A 15543-nucleotide genomic window follows, 5' to 3' on the forward strand; every position below is an offset into this window, starting at 1 on the left:
GTTATTTCACTCCCTTGTTACCTGCCTGGCCCCTGTAGGCTTCTGCGTTTACAACTCTTGTGGGAGACAATAAATGAACTGAGAATGGAAATACTACACTCTGTAAACACAGCCAGGTAGCCCTTAATGCCTGTCTTAATGGGCAACATGTTTGTTTTAAGCAGCTAAAATCAAAATTCTTATTTTAGCCATTAGCTGGAGACAATGACCTCACCCACTGATTTTAGCTATTCTTCCTGGGCTGGACAAGTACTGATAATGGCTTAGGGAAATGGTGAACTGGTAGAACAAAAGGCAGCCAGCCTAAATAATCACATGCAAACCATCGAGACTCAGAGGAGAACATTGTTCCATGAACACTGCATGTTTCCTAAAAATGCATGGAAATCACAGCCCTCACGATGCTGAGTGTTGCTGGCAGCTGCCCAATAAATCTGGGGCTTCATACAGAAAGCCTGAGGCTGCTCATTCACTCTACCCCTATTGATTCCTCCTCTTTTGAACACTTGATTATAGACTGCTGTGTTCTAAAACTGTCTTCATGTCTTGCTTCTCCCACTCAACCACAAGTTCCTTATAAACTCCTTTGAGATCCTTCTCGTGCCTAACACAGTAGATCAGGGGGTTCTTAACCTGGGGTCCAGGGATTGGCTTCAGTCATAGGCAAAACCTAATGGGTTATCAAAGCTCCTTATTAAAAAGGGCATACCTATGGTCAACGCTTCAGGACTGGGAAAAAAACTAACTTTAAGGTATTTGTAAAAAGGGATGATAGCTAATGAAACGCACAGGGGCCTTGATGACACTCATCTGTCTAGTCTGTTAGTTATCAGTCCCAGTTTTTTGTCATTTGCACAAATTTTATGTTTTCATTAAGGTCATGGGTAAAAAATGTTAAGCTACACAGGGTGAACTCATGCATCACACTGTAGAGACTAAGTGAATAGGGAGCAAAACTGCCATTCTGTCCAACCGGATAGAAACACACTAATCATAATATTTAATCCATGCTTCTGAACCTTGTCTGAAAGGATGCCACAAGAATCTTCCAGGTGCCTTTAATTCAAGATTCATTAAACTTGAGCATTCTCCTTATCTGCAACTAATTTAATGACTCTTAATAGGAAATGTAGTTAGTTCAACATAAACTATATGTTCATGAAACTCTGTAGGGTTGTAAAAGACATGTTTGTCTGCTCTAAATGTATATAAACCATATGTTTACTAATCTACGCTCAAATCATGCCAAGGAACGGTCTCATATCTGGTTTCCAGAACGTACCTTTTCCTCATTTTTGAAGAGGGATGATATTTGCTTATCTCCTGCCTTTTGACAGCTCTCCCATTCTCCCAATTTTTCCAGCCTCACACTCAGTAGTTTCCCTATTCTAGCTTCAAGTTATTTCATCTGGGAAATGCTTCATCTGGGCCTAGAAACAAATATATTTGCAATAACTAATATGACTATTATCTCTCCTAACTCCACCATTAACACCTCCAGTGTGAAGATCTTTTTGCTTAATTGAGAAGAATTAAATTGAGTAGTTCAGCTGGGCTTTTACCTGTTAGTAAAGCACTACTTTCCCTAAGTGATCCCTTCTTGCTGTGTATATCAACACCATGTTTATTGATGGCTAAAGTCCTAGGCACTGTGCTGTCTTTTTGGTGCTTTTCTTACAGAGAGGCTACACACCTCCTCCTCCACTGCTTATCTTCCTTTTAAAATCAGAGATCATCAAAAATATCCCTATGCCATCGCACACATCTCTTATTTATTAGAATTATTGCTCTCTTAGAATCCGACTTTCAGTTTTCATAACCTTCCCAACATTGCTGATTCAAACATCCTGTTAGAGACATTAATCATAGAATCATATCTAAAATATTATTGAAAACCTACTTTACTAAATTCTTGGGCAGGGCACACTTAGCAAACTCCCGGATGTCATGGTCACATCCTTTCTATTCCTTTTGCCTCACTAAAGAGTTCCTATAGGTAGGAATTCAGTCAAGAATTTAGTGCATCTTAATGCTGATGGAGAAAATTGCCTGGAACTGATCTGAAATAACAACAGGCTGGCAATTTGACCATCTCTACATTGGTCTCACGCTTGACCGAATTTACTAAGGAGTCCTGGGTAAATGAGACAGGATTTGGTTTTCTACCTGTGTCTAAAAATAAATAGTGTATTTTTGCCTTTAGCCAGATGCGTGAATTTTATAAGATAACATGACTTCTGAGCTCTTGAATCTTCACCCTACTATTCCCCAACCACATCATCACTTTGGATGGCAACCTCCCTGTTTATATGTCCAGGTTTGGCTGAGCAGAAAAGTCAAAAGAAAAGATATACTAGGAAAAGTATATACACGAAAATGGAAGAAGTACATCATGTTAGTTCCACTACCTGAACACGCGGACTGATCAGATGGCTCACGTACTTCATGACAAAACTTCTCCCTAGCTATCCATTAAATGGTAAAGGTAAAAAAAAAAGTTAAGATATAATAAACCTTTAATACACAAACCTCCTACTCCCAAGAGGGAAGGAGGGCAAGGACTTTTTAAAAGCTAAAATGTGTAGTCAATTTAAAATCAGGGGTACTGGTGCTTAGGAACATATATTACCCAGCAACGTTCTTGAACATTAGCTTGGTTGTTGGGAGCCAAGAATTTATCCAAGTCAAAGAGTGGTAAGGTAAGACACGCTGGGAAGTCTGGAAAGAGATTTTTGTGAAATGGGCTGAAGACAGAGAATCTGAGAGCCTTAGAAAGGAGGGGGGATGGAATTTCACATTAAAATTAAAAAAAAAAAACAAAAGTATGGGCCGGCCCAGTGGTGTAGCGGTTAAGTTCATGCGCTCCTCTTTGGTGGCCTGGAGTTCGCAGGTTCGGATCCCCGGGCACAGACTGATGCACCGCATGTCAAGCCGTGCTGTGGCGGCGTCCCATATCAAGTAGAGGAAGATGGGCACGGATTTTAGCCCAGGGCTGATCTTCCTTGGCAAAAAGAGGAGGATTGGCAATGGATGTTAGCTCAGGGCTAACCTTCCTCACAAATAAAAAAAAAGAGAGAAAAAAAAATACAAAGGTAGAAAATGTTCAAAATTGTGGTGGAAAGTAGTGAGTTAATTAAAGGATTCACATACCAGACACAGAACACTGCACACCCACAAGGGCCTTCTTCTTAGGAATAAGAAGCGTCTTCAAATAACTGCCTTCTGCAATGTTCTATATCATGGTAAGTGTGGTAGACAGAAAAATGGCCCCCACAGAGGTCCATATCCTTATCTTGTGACCTGTGAATATGTTAGGTTATACAGAAACAAGGAGTTAAGGTTGCAGAGGAAATTAAGGTTGCTAATCAGCTGACTTTAAAATAAAGAGATTATCCTGGATTATCCAGGAAGGCTCAATGTAATCACAAGGGTCCTTTAAAGTGTCAGAGTGATATAGCCTAAGAAAGACTGGTCTTAGCTGGCTTTGAAGTTGGAAGGGAATAAGGATACAGAGAATGCAGGTGGCCTCGAGATGCTGGAAAAGACAAGGGAATGGACTCTCCCCTAGAGCCTCCAGAAAGGAACGCACCCCGGTAGACACCTAGATCTTGGCCCAGTGAGACTCATGTCAGACCTGTGACCTATAGAATTGTAAGATAATACATTTGTGTTGTTTAAGTCACTAAGTTTGTGGTAATTTGTTGCAGCAGCAATAGGAATTAAGGCAGTAACTCACATACAACTGCTTTGGAGGAAGGAAAGGCCTGTGACAATATTAACATTCCAAACCATAAAAGTGCTCCTCTTTCTGAGCTGAACAAAGAGAATAAAACACTCACTCACCTTTTTATAGGTTTTTTCTTCGTTTTGTTTCCCAGGTGCTGCATCTCCATTTTCAGCAGCAGACGACATCTACGAGAGAAAAATGAACCTATTTGAATTTACAACTCTACTCTGAAATACAATATGCTAATAATATTGTTAACTAGAGGGTCTATTTTGGTTAATCACGTTTTTGTTGTTATTGCTGTTGTCTCCAAGAAAGAAAGAGATTTCTCAAAATACTAAAAAAAATCTTTGTTTCCCAATCTTTCGAAAATAAATCTTTACTTCTAAATCATTTTGGTAGTATGTTTTACTCCATATGCTCTAAGAAAGATGCTAGGGAAGTCAAAGCCCATATCATGTGTATAAGTTTCTTTCTACAAAGCCCTTTTTTAAAAAACTTTTCTTCTGGTTATAGATGCTTCCTGTAAAAATACCTGGAAAGTACCAAAAAATATGAATAAGAACAAAAAAAATTACTCAATTCTACTGCCCTCGGGCAACTCCACTATTCACACTTTGGCATATTTGTTTCCACCTTTTGTTTCATGCACTTTCATACTAAAAACATTATGATACCATTTTACCCAGCATTTTTCACTGAACATTTACGTAATAAACATTTTCCCACTTGATTATAAAAATCTCATCGTAAGAATAATTTTTTCTAGTTGTAAGATACATCACTATGTGAACACAATTGTGTGTTAATAGTTTAGTTAATAATGTGAATATTGAAGGATAGTTGATGTGGTCTAAGGATTTTGCTTCTACAAATAACACAACAATAATTATTTTATGCTTCTATCTTTATCCAACTTCAATGTTTTCTTGGACTAGATTCCTAGAATCACTAGGTCATTAAAAAATTGAAAGCTCTTACTACATATTGCCAAATTTCTTTCCAAGAAGAATATACCCATTCACACTATCAGCAGTGAGTGGGAGCTGGTTTCATTACACGCTTAGCAGTGACTATTATGATTTTAATTATCTTTGCTAATTTGACAGGTGAAAGAAAGCATCTCGATTTTAATTTGCATCTTTGAAAATTAGTAGTGAAGGTTAACATTGTCTGTATATCTTTTTTTAGCTTTTTGTATTTCTTCTTTTGAGTTTTTTATTGTTTTGGTCATTTACCTATTGGGGTCTTAGTGTTTTAGTTATTGATTTTCACCTATTATGGTTATTGATATTAGTGGTTTCCTTATTGATTTTTATGTATTAAGGTTATTAATCTGTTTCCAAGTGCATTATTAATATTTTCCATGCTGCTGTCTTTTGCTTTATAATTATGACATGAAGAAGTTTTATATTTTTCATACTCAAAACCACTGACTACTTTTGTGATTTCTTCCAATGCTGTTAGGTAATTTTTTTTTTCATTGGGAGATTATCACATGTTTAAACATATGTTCATCTCACTTTTTAATGATAAGATTTTTGCATTTAACTTATAATTCATCTGAATTTTTAAAGCCAGTTACTTATGTGGTAAACAAGGGTAACTACATAATCAAGGAACCATGATATTTAAGGGTCTTAAGTTAAACTGTATGAAGAGCATTCTATACACCAAGGAGGGATAAAACTTATGACTTTCTCATAAGCCTTTGAAGCATATTTTAAATTCTGGGCTTTTAATAAATATAGCATGTCCTAAACCTAAGAATTTATCAGCCATTTTTCTGCACTGGAACTAAATGACTGAGTTCACCCACACTACCATCCAAGAAAATGAAAGAATGGATCATGCTGAGCCAACCTCATCAGACCTATTACTGCCCACCAATCAAACCATCCTCTTAGATAAATTTTCCATTCCACTTGTGTCCATTCAATTTGTCCATATTAGAACAGGGAGTTTTCAAGGACAGATGTTTCATACACTACTGCTTCCCATGCTGTATCTGCTTAATTCACTTAAACAATAGTTGATTTTGTCACAATGAGTGTGACAAAAGTTAAGAATTCCCAAACATAAAAAGCTTATTTAAATTGTGCAGATCCCAGGCCGGCCCCTTGGCTTAGCGGTTAAGTGCGCGCACTCCACTACTGGCGGCCCGGGTTCAGATCCCGGGCGCGCACCGACGCACTGCTTCTCCGGCCATGCTGAGGCCGCGTCCCACATACAGCAACTAGAAGGATGTGCAACTACGACATACAACTATTTACTGGGGCTTTGGGGGAAAAAAAGGATGAGGATTGGCAATGGATGTTAGCTCAGAGCCGGTCTTCCTCAGCAAAAAGATGAGGATTAGCACGGATGTTAGCTCAGGGCTGATCTTCCTCACAAAAAAAAAAATAAATAAATAAATAAAAAATAAATAAATAAATTGTGCAGATCCCATCACCTCTCACTGATTCAAGGACATCACTCCTGCAATTCTCCCCTTTCTCTCTTCATCACCAATTTTTCGCTCTATTTCATTCCCATCAGCATTCTGCCATTTCTTCCACCTTAAAAAGAGAAAGCCTTCTCTTGATTCCACTTCCCCCTCATTTCCTATTCCCCCTTGTCGAAAAACTCCTTGAAAAAGATATCTCTACTCCTTGAAAAAGATGTCTCTACTCTCAATCCCCGATTCCTTTTCCCATCTTCTCTAACACACTCCAGTCATGGTTTTGCTCCCACCACTGCCCTAAGAATGTCCTCATCTAGGTCACCAATGACCTCCACGTTGCCAAAACCAGTGGCTAATTCTAAGCCCCCATTCTGCCTGACCTATCAGATTACTGACACAGATGATCACTCCCTCTTCCTTAATTTTCTTCACTTGGCTTCTAGAGCACCATACTATCTTGGTTTTATTTCCGCCCCGACTAACTTCTTGGTAACATTTCAGCCTTCTTAATTGGTTCCTTTTCCTCTCTCCCTAAACTCTTAGTGTCAGACTGTCCAGGACTGAGTCCCTGGTTCTCTTCTCTATTCATACTCTCTTTGGGATCTCTAAACACCATCTAGATCTCTCTTTGAACTCCAGACTTGCATATCCAATTGTCTTCTTGATATCTCTTAGATATCAAATAGACACCTAAAATTCAGCAAATTTAAAACAGAATTCCTGATATTCTCTCCCAAATTTCCTTCACTTATACCTTCCCCATCTCAGTTAATGGCCTCTCCAACTTTTTGCTGTTCAGGCCCCAAATCTTGGAGTCCTCCTTCTTTTATACCACAGTCAATGTGTCAGCAAAGCTTTTGCAAGACATGCAGAATCCAATCACCTCTCACCACCCCTGCTGCATGTTCCTGGGCAGAGCCATCATCTTCTCATGCGTGGATGACTTGCATGGCCTCCAGTAGGGCTTGCTGGTGCCACTCTTGCCCTCCTACAATCTACTCTTACTATAGTAGCCAGAGTGATCTGTCCTTAAACCTAATGAGATCATGCCACTCTTCCCTTAAGACCCTACAATGATTTTCCATTTCACCCAGAGTAAAAGCCAAAGTCCTTACAATGGCCTGTGAGGCCCTATATGATTTACCCATCCTCTTCCCATTCCTTCTCCGACCTCAGCTCCCCTGAGTACCTCCCCTCAGTCCCCCTCACTCACTCTGCTTCAGATACTCTCTGTTGTTCCTCAAACACACCGGAACACTGCTGCACTAAGGCTTTTGATGGAGCTATTCCCTCTGCCCAAACCGTCTTCCCCAGAGACCTGCTTATCACCTTCAGGTCTTCCCTCAAATGTCAACTTCTCTTTTATGCTTAGCTCCACCAGCCTATTTTAAACTGCAACCTGTTCAGCTCCTCCCTGTGCCCACACTCCTGATCCCACTTAACCTGCCTTCTTTTTTCTTTTCTCTTTTTTCTGTAGTGCTCATCAGTGCCCAACATACTATATAGTTTACTTATCTACTATAGTGAGTTTTTGTTTGTTCTGGTCTGTCTCCTCCTGAAGACTTTAAACTCCCCAGAGGCAGAGATTTTAGTTTGTTTTGTTCACTGATGTACCTCAAACACTTAACTGTGCCTGGCACATAGTAGGTGCTCAATAAATATTTATAGAATGAACGAATAAATAAATCTATAAGAAAGATAACAAGATGCCATTAGATCAATGTAGGCAGCATCTGATTCCATCTACTGGGTGCTTTGTGCTTGTAAGAGAGCTGACCCCCTGAAGGAAGGCGCTGAAGGAAGGCGATAAAGACATAACTTATGTCACACCATCAATCACATCGTACACAGGATTCCTTGGAAGGTGCGAGTGGTGTAGCAACTTTATGGAGTAAATGGCAGTATCATCAACTTGTGACTTCCTCCGTTAATGCAAAAGACTTAGGCTGTAGGTGTTTCAGTAGAAATAATCTCCATGTAGGAGTTAAGCCATTTTTTAAATGTAAAATGCTACTGAGTATGCCACATTTTCATTTTCCTGACATAATCAGCTCTCAAAACTATCTGCAGATAATGTGTCCTGGAAGCTTAATTTGTGTCAGGCACGGCTAAGCGCTTCTGTGTCTTGGCTTTCCTCCTCACCCCAGCTCTGTGAGGCAGAGGTGGAGGAGACACTGGAGAGACTTCACAGCCAAAAGGGTCTGCAGGGAATCATCGTGGTGAACACAGAAGGCATTCCCATCAAGAGCACCACGGACAATCCCACCACCACACAGTATGCCAACCTCATGCACAACTTCCTCTTGCAGGCCTGGAGCACCATGCACAAAATTAGCCCCCAGAATGACCTCCTCTTCCTTCAAATTCACTCCAAGAAAAATGAAATTATAGTTGCAACAGATAAAGACTATTTCCTGATTGTGATTCAGAATCCAACTGAATAAGCCACTCTCTTGGCTCCCCACATCATTACCTAATTTCATGCCCCCCAAGAATAATAGTGTTAATCATGTCAACCGACTGGCTGGTGGAAATCACCTGAGAGCCCACTCAGACCAATCCAGTGACCAACGGTGGGCTGCAGCTTTGCCCACCCCACCAAAGTCATCCCTCTGCTGGCCAGTTGCCTCTGACTTCCCGGGAGGGCCCTCTTTCTTCACCTCCTGGTTTTGGAGCAAGAGTTGTGAGAAACCCACATCCTGCTTCCTTCTGACCTTCAATTCACCTTGTCACCCTTGGAAAAGGCTCTTTTCTTTAACTAAAAGTAATGGAAATAATTAAAAAAAAAAAAACAAAAACCCTATCTGTAAACTAATTTGGAATTAAATTTCGAAAAATATGAGGAAGGCTCCTCGATTATTTTAACCAAATGTACAATTATTCATTATTTTTCAATCATTTTAAAATTAAAAGTAATTTTAAATTTAGAATTTCGAAAGTAATATTGTTTTTTTTCCCTAAGAAAAGTAAAACAGATATTTTATTTGAAAAAAATATAGGGGCTGGCCCCATGGCCAAGTGGTTCAAGTTCCACTAGCTCTGCTTTGGCAGCCCGGGTTCACTGGTTTGGATCCTGGGCGCAAACATACATCACTCAGCAGCCATGCTGTGGCAGCATCCCACATACAAAAAATAGAGGAAGATTGGCTCAGGTGTGAGCTCAGAGACGATTTTCCTCAAGCAAAAAAAAAGAGGAAGTTTGGCAAAAGATGTGAGCACAGGGTGAATCTTCCTCAGGAAAAAAAAAATATATATATATATAAAGAAAGACATAAAACTATCACTTTTAATCCAACTACCTAGAAATAATAATAGTTAATATTTGGCTATTTTACCATCTTATCTTTTCCAAATGTGATTTTTTTAAACAAAACTGCCATCACACGTTCTATACAATTTTGTATTTGCCCTTTTCACTTAACTTTATATCATAAACATTTTCAGCATTACTAAATACTAATTAGAAACAATTTCTAATGTCTGAGTAATTCTATCATAAAAATGCATCTCAATTCAATATTTATTAATGGACATTCAGGATGCTTCTTATTTTTCTGTTACAAATAAAACTGTACTGTGTTCTGACACTTATATTTCCAGCAGCATGTCTAACTGAGCTGTCATAGATTCCTAGAACAGTGACTACTGGGTAAAATATCATATCTACTTTATAGCTCTACCAGCATCAAATATTTTCATTTAAAATCAAACAAAACATTTTACCAATTTAACTTCAGGCAAAAATATCATTTTATTTTGCATTTATATGATTAACAGTAAGGACAAATATTTTTGTTATGTTTATTTGGTTATCTGAAATCTCTTTAGTGAACTGTATGTAGAAAACTTTAGCCCATTTCTATACTGGGTATGTTTGTGTCTCTCATTTAGTATGTATTAATGATAATAGGTAAGAGTGGGATTTTCTTTAGCCTTCAACTGTTTAATAGAGCCAACAGAATGAAGACCTCCCTAAAGAATGCCATTTCAGTAATTTCACTTCTAAGACTTGGCAGCTTTTAAAACTAAACAACTTCGAGAGCAACTCTGAAGGGTGCTTGAAAAAACAACTTTAATGAGGCGTTGACTAATTGGCATGAATGAAGGACAGATGATGAGATAGTCTTTTTCATTACTTTGTAAATCCCCTCTGACTGCACAGTAGGGAAGAGGAGGAGAGAAATAGGTAAACTTCTATTTTTTAAAAAACAGTTCCCTTTAAGCAGCACAAAACAGAGAATAATGACAAAGGGAGGCCATGAAAAGTCACCTGGATTCAAGGTTTTTTTCTGTAGGGTGAAAATGAGCTGCCTGCGGATGTTCTGGTAAACTGCAAACGGCTATTACAGTGGGCACAGTGGTAATTACTATTCGTTCCTAGACTTGCTGTGTTCCTGCACCAGTTAAGGTGTATCATTTATAACTATGGAAGCCAAGGTAAGTATGGATTAAAAACATTGTTTTTAAAAACATTATAATCATATATATTTCTACACACTCATAAAAGGAAGGAGGAAAGAAGTTCACAGAAGTACTGGTGATTATCCATGGATGATGGGAGTATGAACGCTTTGGGTTTTCAATTTTATATTTTGCTATACTCCCCAAGTATTCTGCAGTGAGCACTGCTACATTTCAAAATCAGGAAAACACTAATGTTATTAAAGAATTTAACTACACACAGTAATTAATAGCCGAGACCACATCTCCTGGTTTCTGTTCCTTTAGGCACGCTGACATTCACAAAATTTCCCATGTTTCTATTTGCTTGTTGTTTGTTTTAAATTCGATAATGTCAAAGTTAAAGGTTATGAACTAGATATATGATTTAGAATATGTGTAAATAAATATAAAATAAAAGAGGTAAGGGCTCTATAATGAGTCAGTTGGAATTAACTAAAACTACAGACTCTATTTCCTTACCTTTGTAAATGAAATGGCAAGTCATCTGCAGTTGGTCGTGATGGGTGGCCTATTCATTGTTGAGACTGTTTTCCTTCCTGGGTTCCTGTTAAAATAAAAATCACTGGTTATTATTTACTCATATCTCCACCTCATCTCCCAGAAAGGATCAGAGAGGCTATAGGGATACATAAAATTAAATCAGTTAAAACTAAAATAAAGGAAGGAATGTGTGCGATGGAAAAATAAAGGTGAGGAATGAGACGACGTTGGCAGTATGGGGTATGCATAGAATGTAAGCCATGTGACCCTATACAGTTGCTGAATACCCTGCACAGTCTGCAGTTTGACTCCGAGATTCCTAGTGGCCACAGCAAAGGAAGAAATGATCAGTTACCTAAATGCCTAATGTCCATAAGATAAAAGCAAATCAGTTGCTCAAATGAACCACAGGTATGGGGGGATTCAGGCTGGAGTGGAAATTTCTCCTGTGGGTCTTCATAAAGGAGACCCCATGTGAATTGTGGGCAATTTTTCAATATAATCCCCATGACAAATCAATTGTGATTTTCATGAGGGTTGTTTAGATGACACAACCTCAAAGAACAGTTCAACAAACCTCTTTTGTTATAATTAAGTTTTTATACAGAAGACATGCTTGTTCATAGTAACCAACTTTAAAAATACAGAGAGGTATAAAGTAAAAATGAATAAGGTTCAGAGGCCGGCCTGGTGGCCTAGTGGTTAAGTTCGGCAGGCTCCGCTTCAGTGGCCCAGGTTCACTTCCCTGGTGTGGACCTACACTACTCATCGGTAGCCGTGCTATGGCGGTGACCCACATACAAAATAGAGGAAGACTGGCACAGATGTTAGCTCAGGGCAAATCTTCCTCAAGCAAAAAAAAGAGGAGGATTGGCAACAGATGTTAGCTCAGGATGAATCTTCCTCAGCAAAAAAAAAAAAAAAAAAAAGCCCTACCCATATCCCCCCCGAGATAACCAATGTTAACAGTTTATTGTATATCCTCCCCAAATCTTTCCTATGCTTGTTTATACACACACACATTTATTTCTCCCACTAACTCTTACCAGTATATTTTAGATATTTTTTCAAATATATATATCTAAATCATTTTTAAATAACTGTATCACATTCCACAAGATAGATATACCATCATTAAATCAGCCACTCCCTTGTAGATGAACATTCAGACTGTTTCCAGGTTTGGCTACCATAACCAGAGGAGGAATCAATAGCCTCATTCAAACATCTTTATAGTACTAGTACTTTTATTTCTGTGGAAAGAATCCTAGAAGGTGGTTCAAACTTGATAAACGCATTAACTATTTGAAAAACCACTGCTATATTCCTTTATGTAAAAAGGTTGAAGCAATTAGTCCAACGGGTCATGAAAAGTACCTGCTTATTGACATACTTATCAGTACTGGATGTTCGCCGTCTTTAAAATGTTTGCCAACTTGATGGGCAGATAATGGCATCTCAGTTGTTTTAATTCACATTCTCTTACCACTAATGGAGCTTATCCTTTTCACAGGTTTTTGGTGATTTATATTTCCATTTCTTGCCCTTTGCTTATTTTTATACTGTGCTGTTTATCTTTTTTCTTTTATAATCAATTTGTAAGATCTCCTAGTGTATTAAACATTAACTCTGTCATATGAGTTCCAAGCTATTTTTCACCTTTTGGTTTTGTTCATGGCATCTTGTCATGTAGACATTTTTAATTCTTATATAGTCAAATCTGCTAATTTTTCCTTTATGGATTATGGATTTACTGTCTTACTTGGTAAGACAACCAACCTGATTTTATACATGTATTCTCCTATATTTTCTTCTAATACCTTTATAGCTCTATTTTTAACACTGGATCTTTACTCCAAATGGAATCTAACCTCATTCTCCCCCAGATGGACAGCTAATTGCCCCAACATCATTGACTTTATAATCTATCTTTTCCTTGCTGGAAAGATATACCACCTTTAGCGTACATTAATTTTCTTGTATAACTCAATCTATTTCTGGACTCTCTACTATATGCCAAAGACCTACTTGTTGGTTCCTGAGCTAATATATAATATTGTCTTAAATATAGTAATATGATAGCATGCTTTGATATCAGCTGGTGCAAGTTCCCCATATCAACTATTTTTCTTCCATGTTTAGCAATTTTCTCACATACATTTTTATAAAATCATATTGATTGATCTGACAACATGTCCCCCCCCCCAAGTTGGGATTCTGATTGGAATTATATTAAATTTATAGACGCATGTGGGAAGGACTGATATCTTTGGAATTCTGAGTTTTCTCATTCAACAACCAACATAGTTGTATTTCTTCAAATGATATTTTATGTCTTTTACTACAATACTATATATTTTTGCGTTTGTCTTATGTCTTACTAAATTCATTCCTTGATATTTAGTTTGTCACTCTTTTAAATTGGGATTTTTCTATTTGCATGTCTAACCAGTAATTAATTCATACAAAAAAAAAATGACTGGGTTTCATGTATTATCTTTCAGGCAGTCATTTTACCAAATCCTCTCATAGAATTTTAAAAATTGTTAGGTAGAGGCTCAGTCACATCACCTGTAATATTTATACACCTTACTTCTTTTTCTTATTGTATTACTGAACTTCTAAAACAGTGTTGAATAACAGCTGAGTAGTAGTAGTGGTGCCAGGATTAATAACATAAGCCTACAGTAGTCACCACCCAACATAACACGTTTGTTTCTGTGGTAGCATAGCCAGTTCTTTCTCCTATACCCTAATTTTATTTTATTTTTTATTAGAAACATCTGTATCAAATGCATTTTCAGCCTCAGTTGGTATAATCATACAATTGTTCTCTTTTATTCTGCCGTGTCAATATATATAACGTTGAGAGATTTCATTATGCAAAATCATTCTTATATTTCTAGAATAAACTCTAACTTTAAATTGGATGATTGTTGTCCCATCTTTATCAGATTTTGATATTAAGGAATTGATACTTTTCATAAAATTGGAAGGCATTTGCTCTTTACGTTCATTCAGATTTTTTCTATGAATATTCATTTCTTGGAATTTATAGACTCTCTTTGGATCAAATTTTAGCAATTTATATTTTGTTAGAAAAACATCAATTTCCTTTAGATTTTTAAACTTGTTGCCACAAAGTTGCACGTAATACTCTCTTACTGAATTCTTTTAATCCTTTTGGGATCCGGGTAATGTCTTTTTCCTTATTCCTGATGTTGTGTGTGTGTGTTTATAGTGCATACATGAGTGTGTATTACATATGTTGTGTATATATATTCTTAATGTTGTAAATATAATGTTCTATATATATTTTCATTAGTCAGAGTTTCCCTTTCTATTATTTGTTTTGTGGCCATTACCATTAATTTTAGCTTTTATTGTTAATAATATCTTCTTTCTTTTGGTTTTTAAAAAATGTCTTAGATGCAATACTTAGTTTATTTTTCATTCTTTTTAAAAAATAGTACCATAAGCATTTAGGCTACAAAGTATTCCTGAATATATTAATGATTTCTCCATAAGTTTTTTTTGTGTGTATCTGAGATAACATCCATTGCCAATCCTCCTCTTTTTGCTGAGGAAGACTGGCTCTGGGCTAATATCCAGGCCCATCTTCCTCTACTTTATATGGGACACTGCCACAGCATGAGTCGGTCTGCGACCAGGATCTGAACCTGTGAACCCCAGGCTGCTGAAACAGAGCTCACAAACCTAATCGCTACGCCACCAGGCCAGCCCTCTCCATAGTTTTGATATGAAGTGTTCTGTTTAATTAATTTCCAGATAATTTGTCATTTTGGATTTAACTTTCAACTTGATTCAGGAATCACATATAAGAGAGTTTCTTAACTTCAATTATTTACATTTTAATTATTATACTTTCATTGCCAATTTCTTATTTTATCACACTTGGGTCAACAAAATGGGATGAATAAAATATCTTTTTCTCCCCAAATTAAGTTTTTTCCTATGGCCATAGAAATAGATTTTTTGTAAATGTTCCATAGATACGAGAAAAATACACATTTCCAGTATAGAAGGTACAAAATCACTGTATCATTACCACCCTATATCATTGTCTACTTTGTCAAATTATAAAAGAAATACATTAAAATTCTCTAATCTTATTATAGTTTATCATGTTCTCCTGTATTTCACTTTTTGTTTTTTGCCTTAAAATGTGCATAACAATGCTGGCCACTATATAAAGGAAGTACATATAATAGTGTCCTTGTGAATTGTACTCTTTATCCTTAAAAGTATCTTTTCTTATTTAATAATTTTGGTCCTGGGTTCCATTAGTTGATGCTAATATCCCCATTTCTGCTTTCCTTTTATTTGTATATGCTTGCATATCCTTGTCTATTTCTTTATCTTCAACTTTTTTAGTTGTCATTTTGTTTTAACTGTATTCTTCACAAAT

The 15543-nt window shown here is 37.1% G+C and overlaps 2 protein-coding genes across 2 annotated transcripts in view; one reads left to right on the top strand and one right to left on the bottom strand.

Moving 5' to 3' along the window:
• The window catches only part of PIP5K1B (phosphatidylinositol-4-phosphate 5-kinase type 1 beta), a 282690-nt gene that overhangs the window by 167077 nt on the left and 100070 nt on the right, over positions 1 to 15543 (bottom strand). The window contains exons 2-3 of the mRNA XM_058565703.1: positions 11094 to 11178; positions 3844 to 3912 (exon numbers count right to left, since the gene is read on the bottom strand). Of these exons, the coding sequence (XP_058421686.1) occupies positions 3844 to 3912 (69 nt within the window). The 5' untranslated portion in view covers positions 11094 to 11178. The remainder of the gene's footprint in view (positions 1 to 3843; positions 3913 to 11093; positions 11179 to 15543) is intronic.
• LOC131419874 (dynein light chain roadblock-type 1-like) lies at positions 7877 to 8635 on the top strand. Its single transcript, XM_058565376.1, has 2 exons — positions 7877 to 7933; positions 8318 to 8635. The coding sequence occupies exons 1-2, from the start codon at positions 7877 to 7879 to the stop codon at positions 8612 to 8614; spliced, it is 354 nt and encodes a 117-aa protein (XP_058421359.1). The 3' UTR covers positions 8615 to 8635.

The sequence above is a fragment of the Diceros bicornis genome, chromosome 22 (assembly GCF_020826845.1).
Source record: "Diceros bicornis minor isolate mBicDic1 chromosome 22, mDicBic1.mat.cur, whole genome shotgun sequence".
Lineage (NCBI taxonomy): Eukaryota > Metazoa > Chordata > Mammalia > Perissodactyla > Rhinocerotidae > Diceros > Diceros bicornis.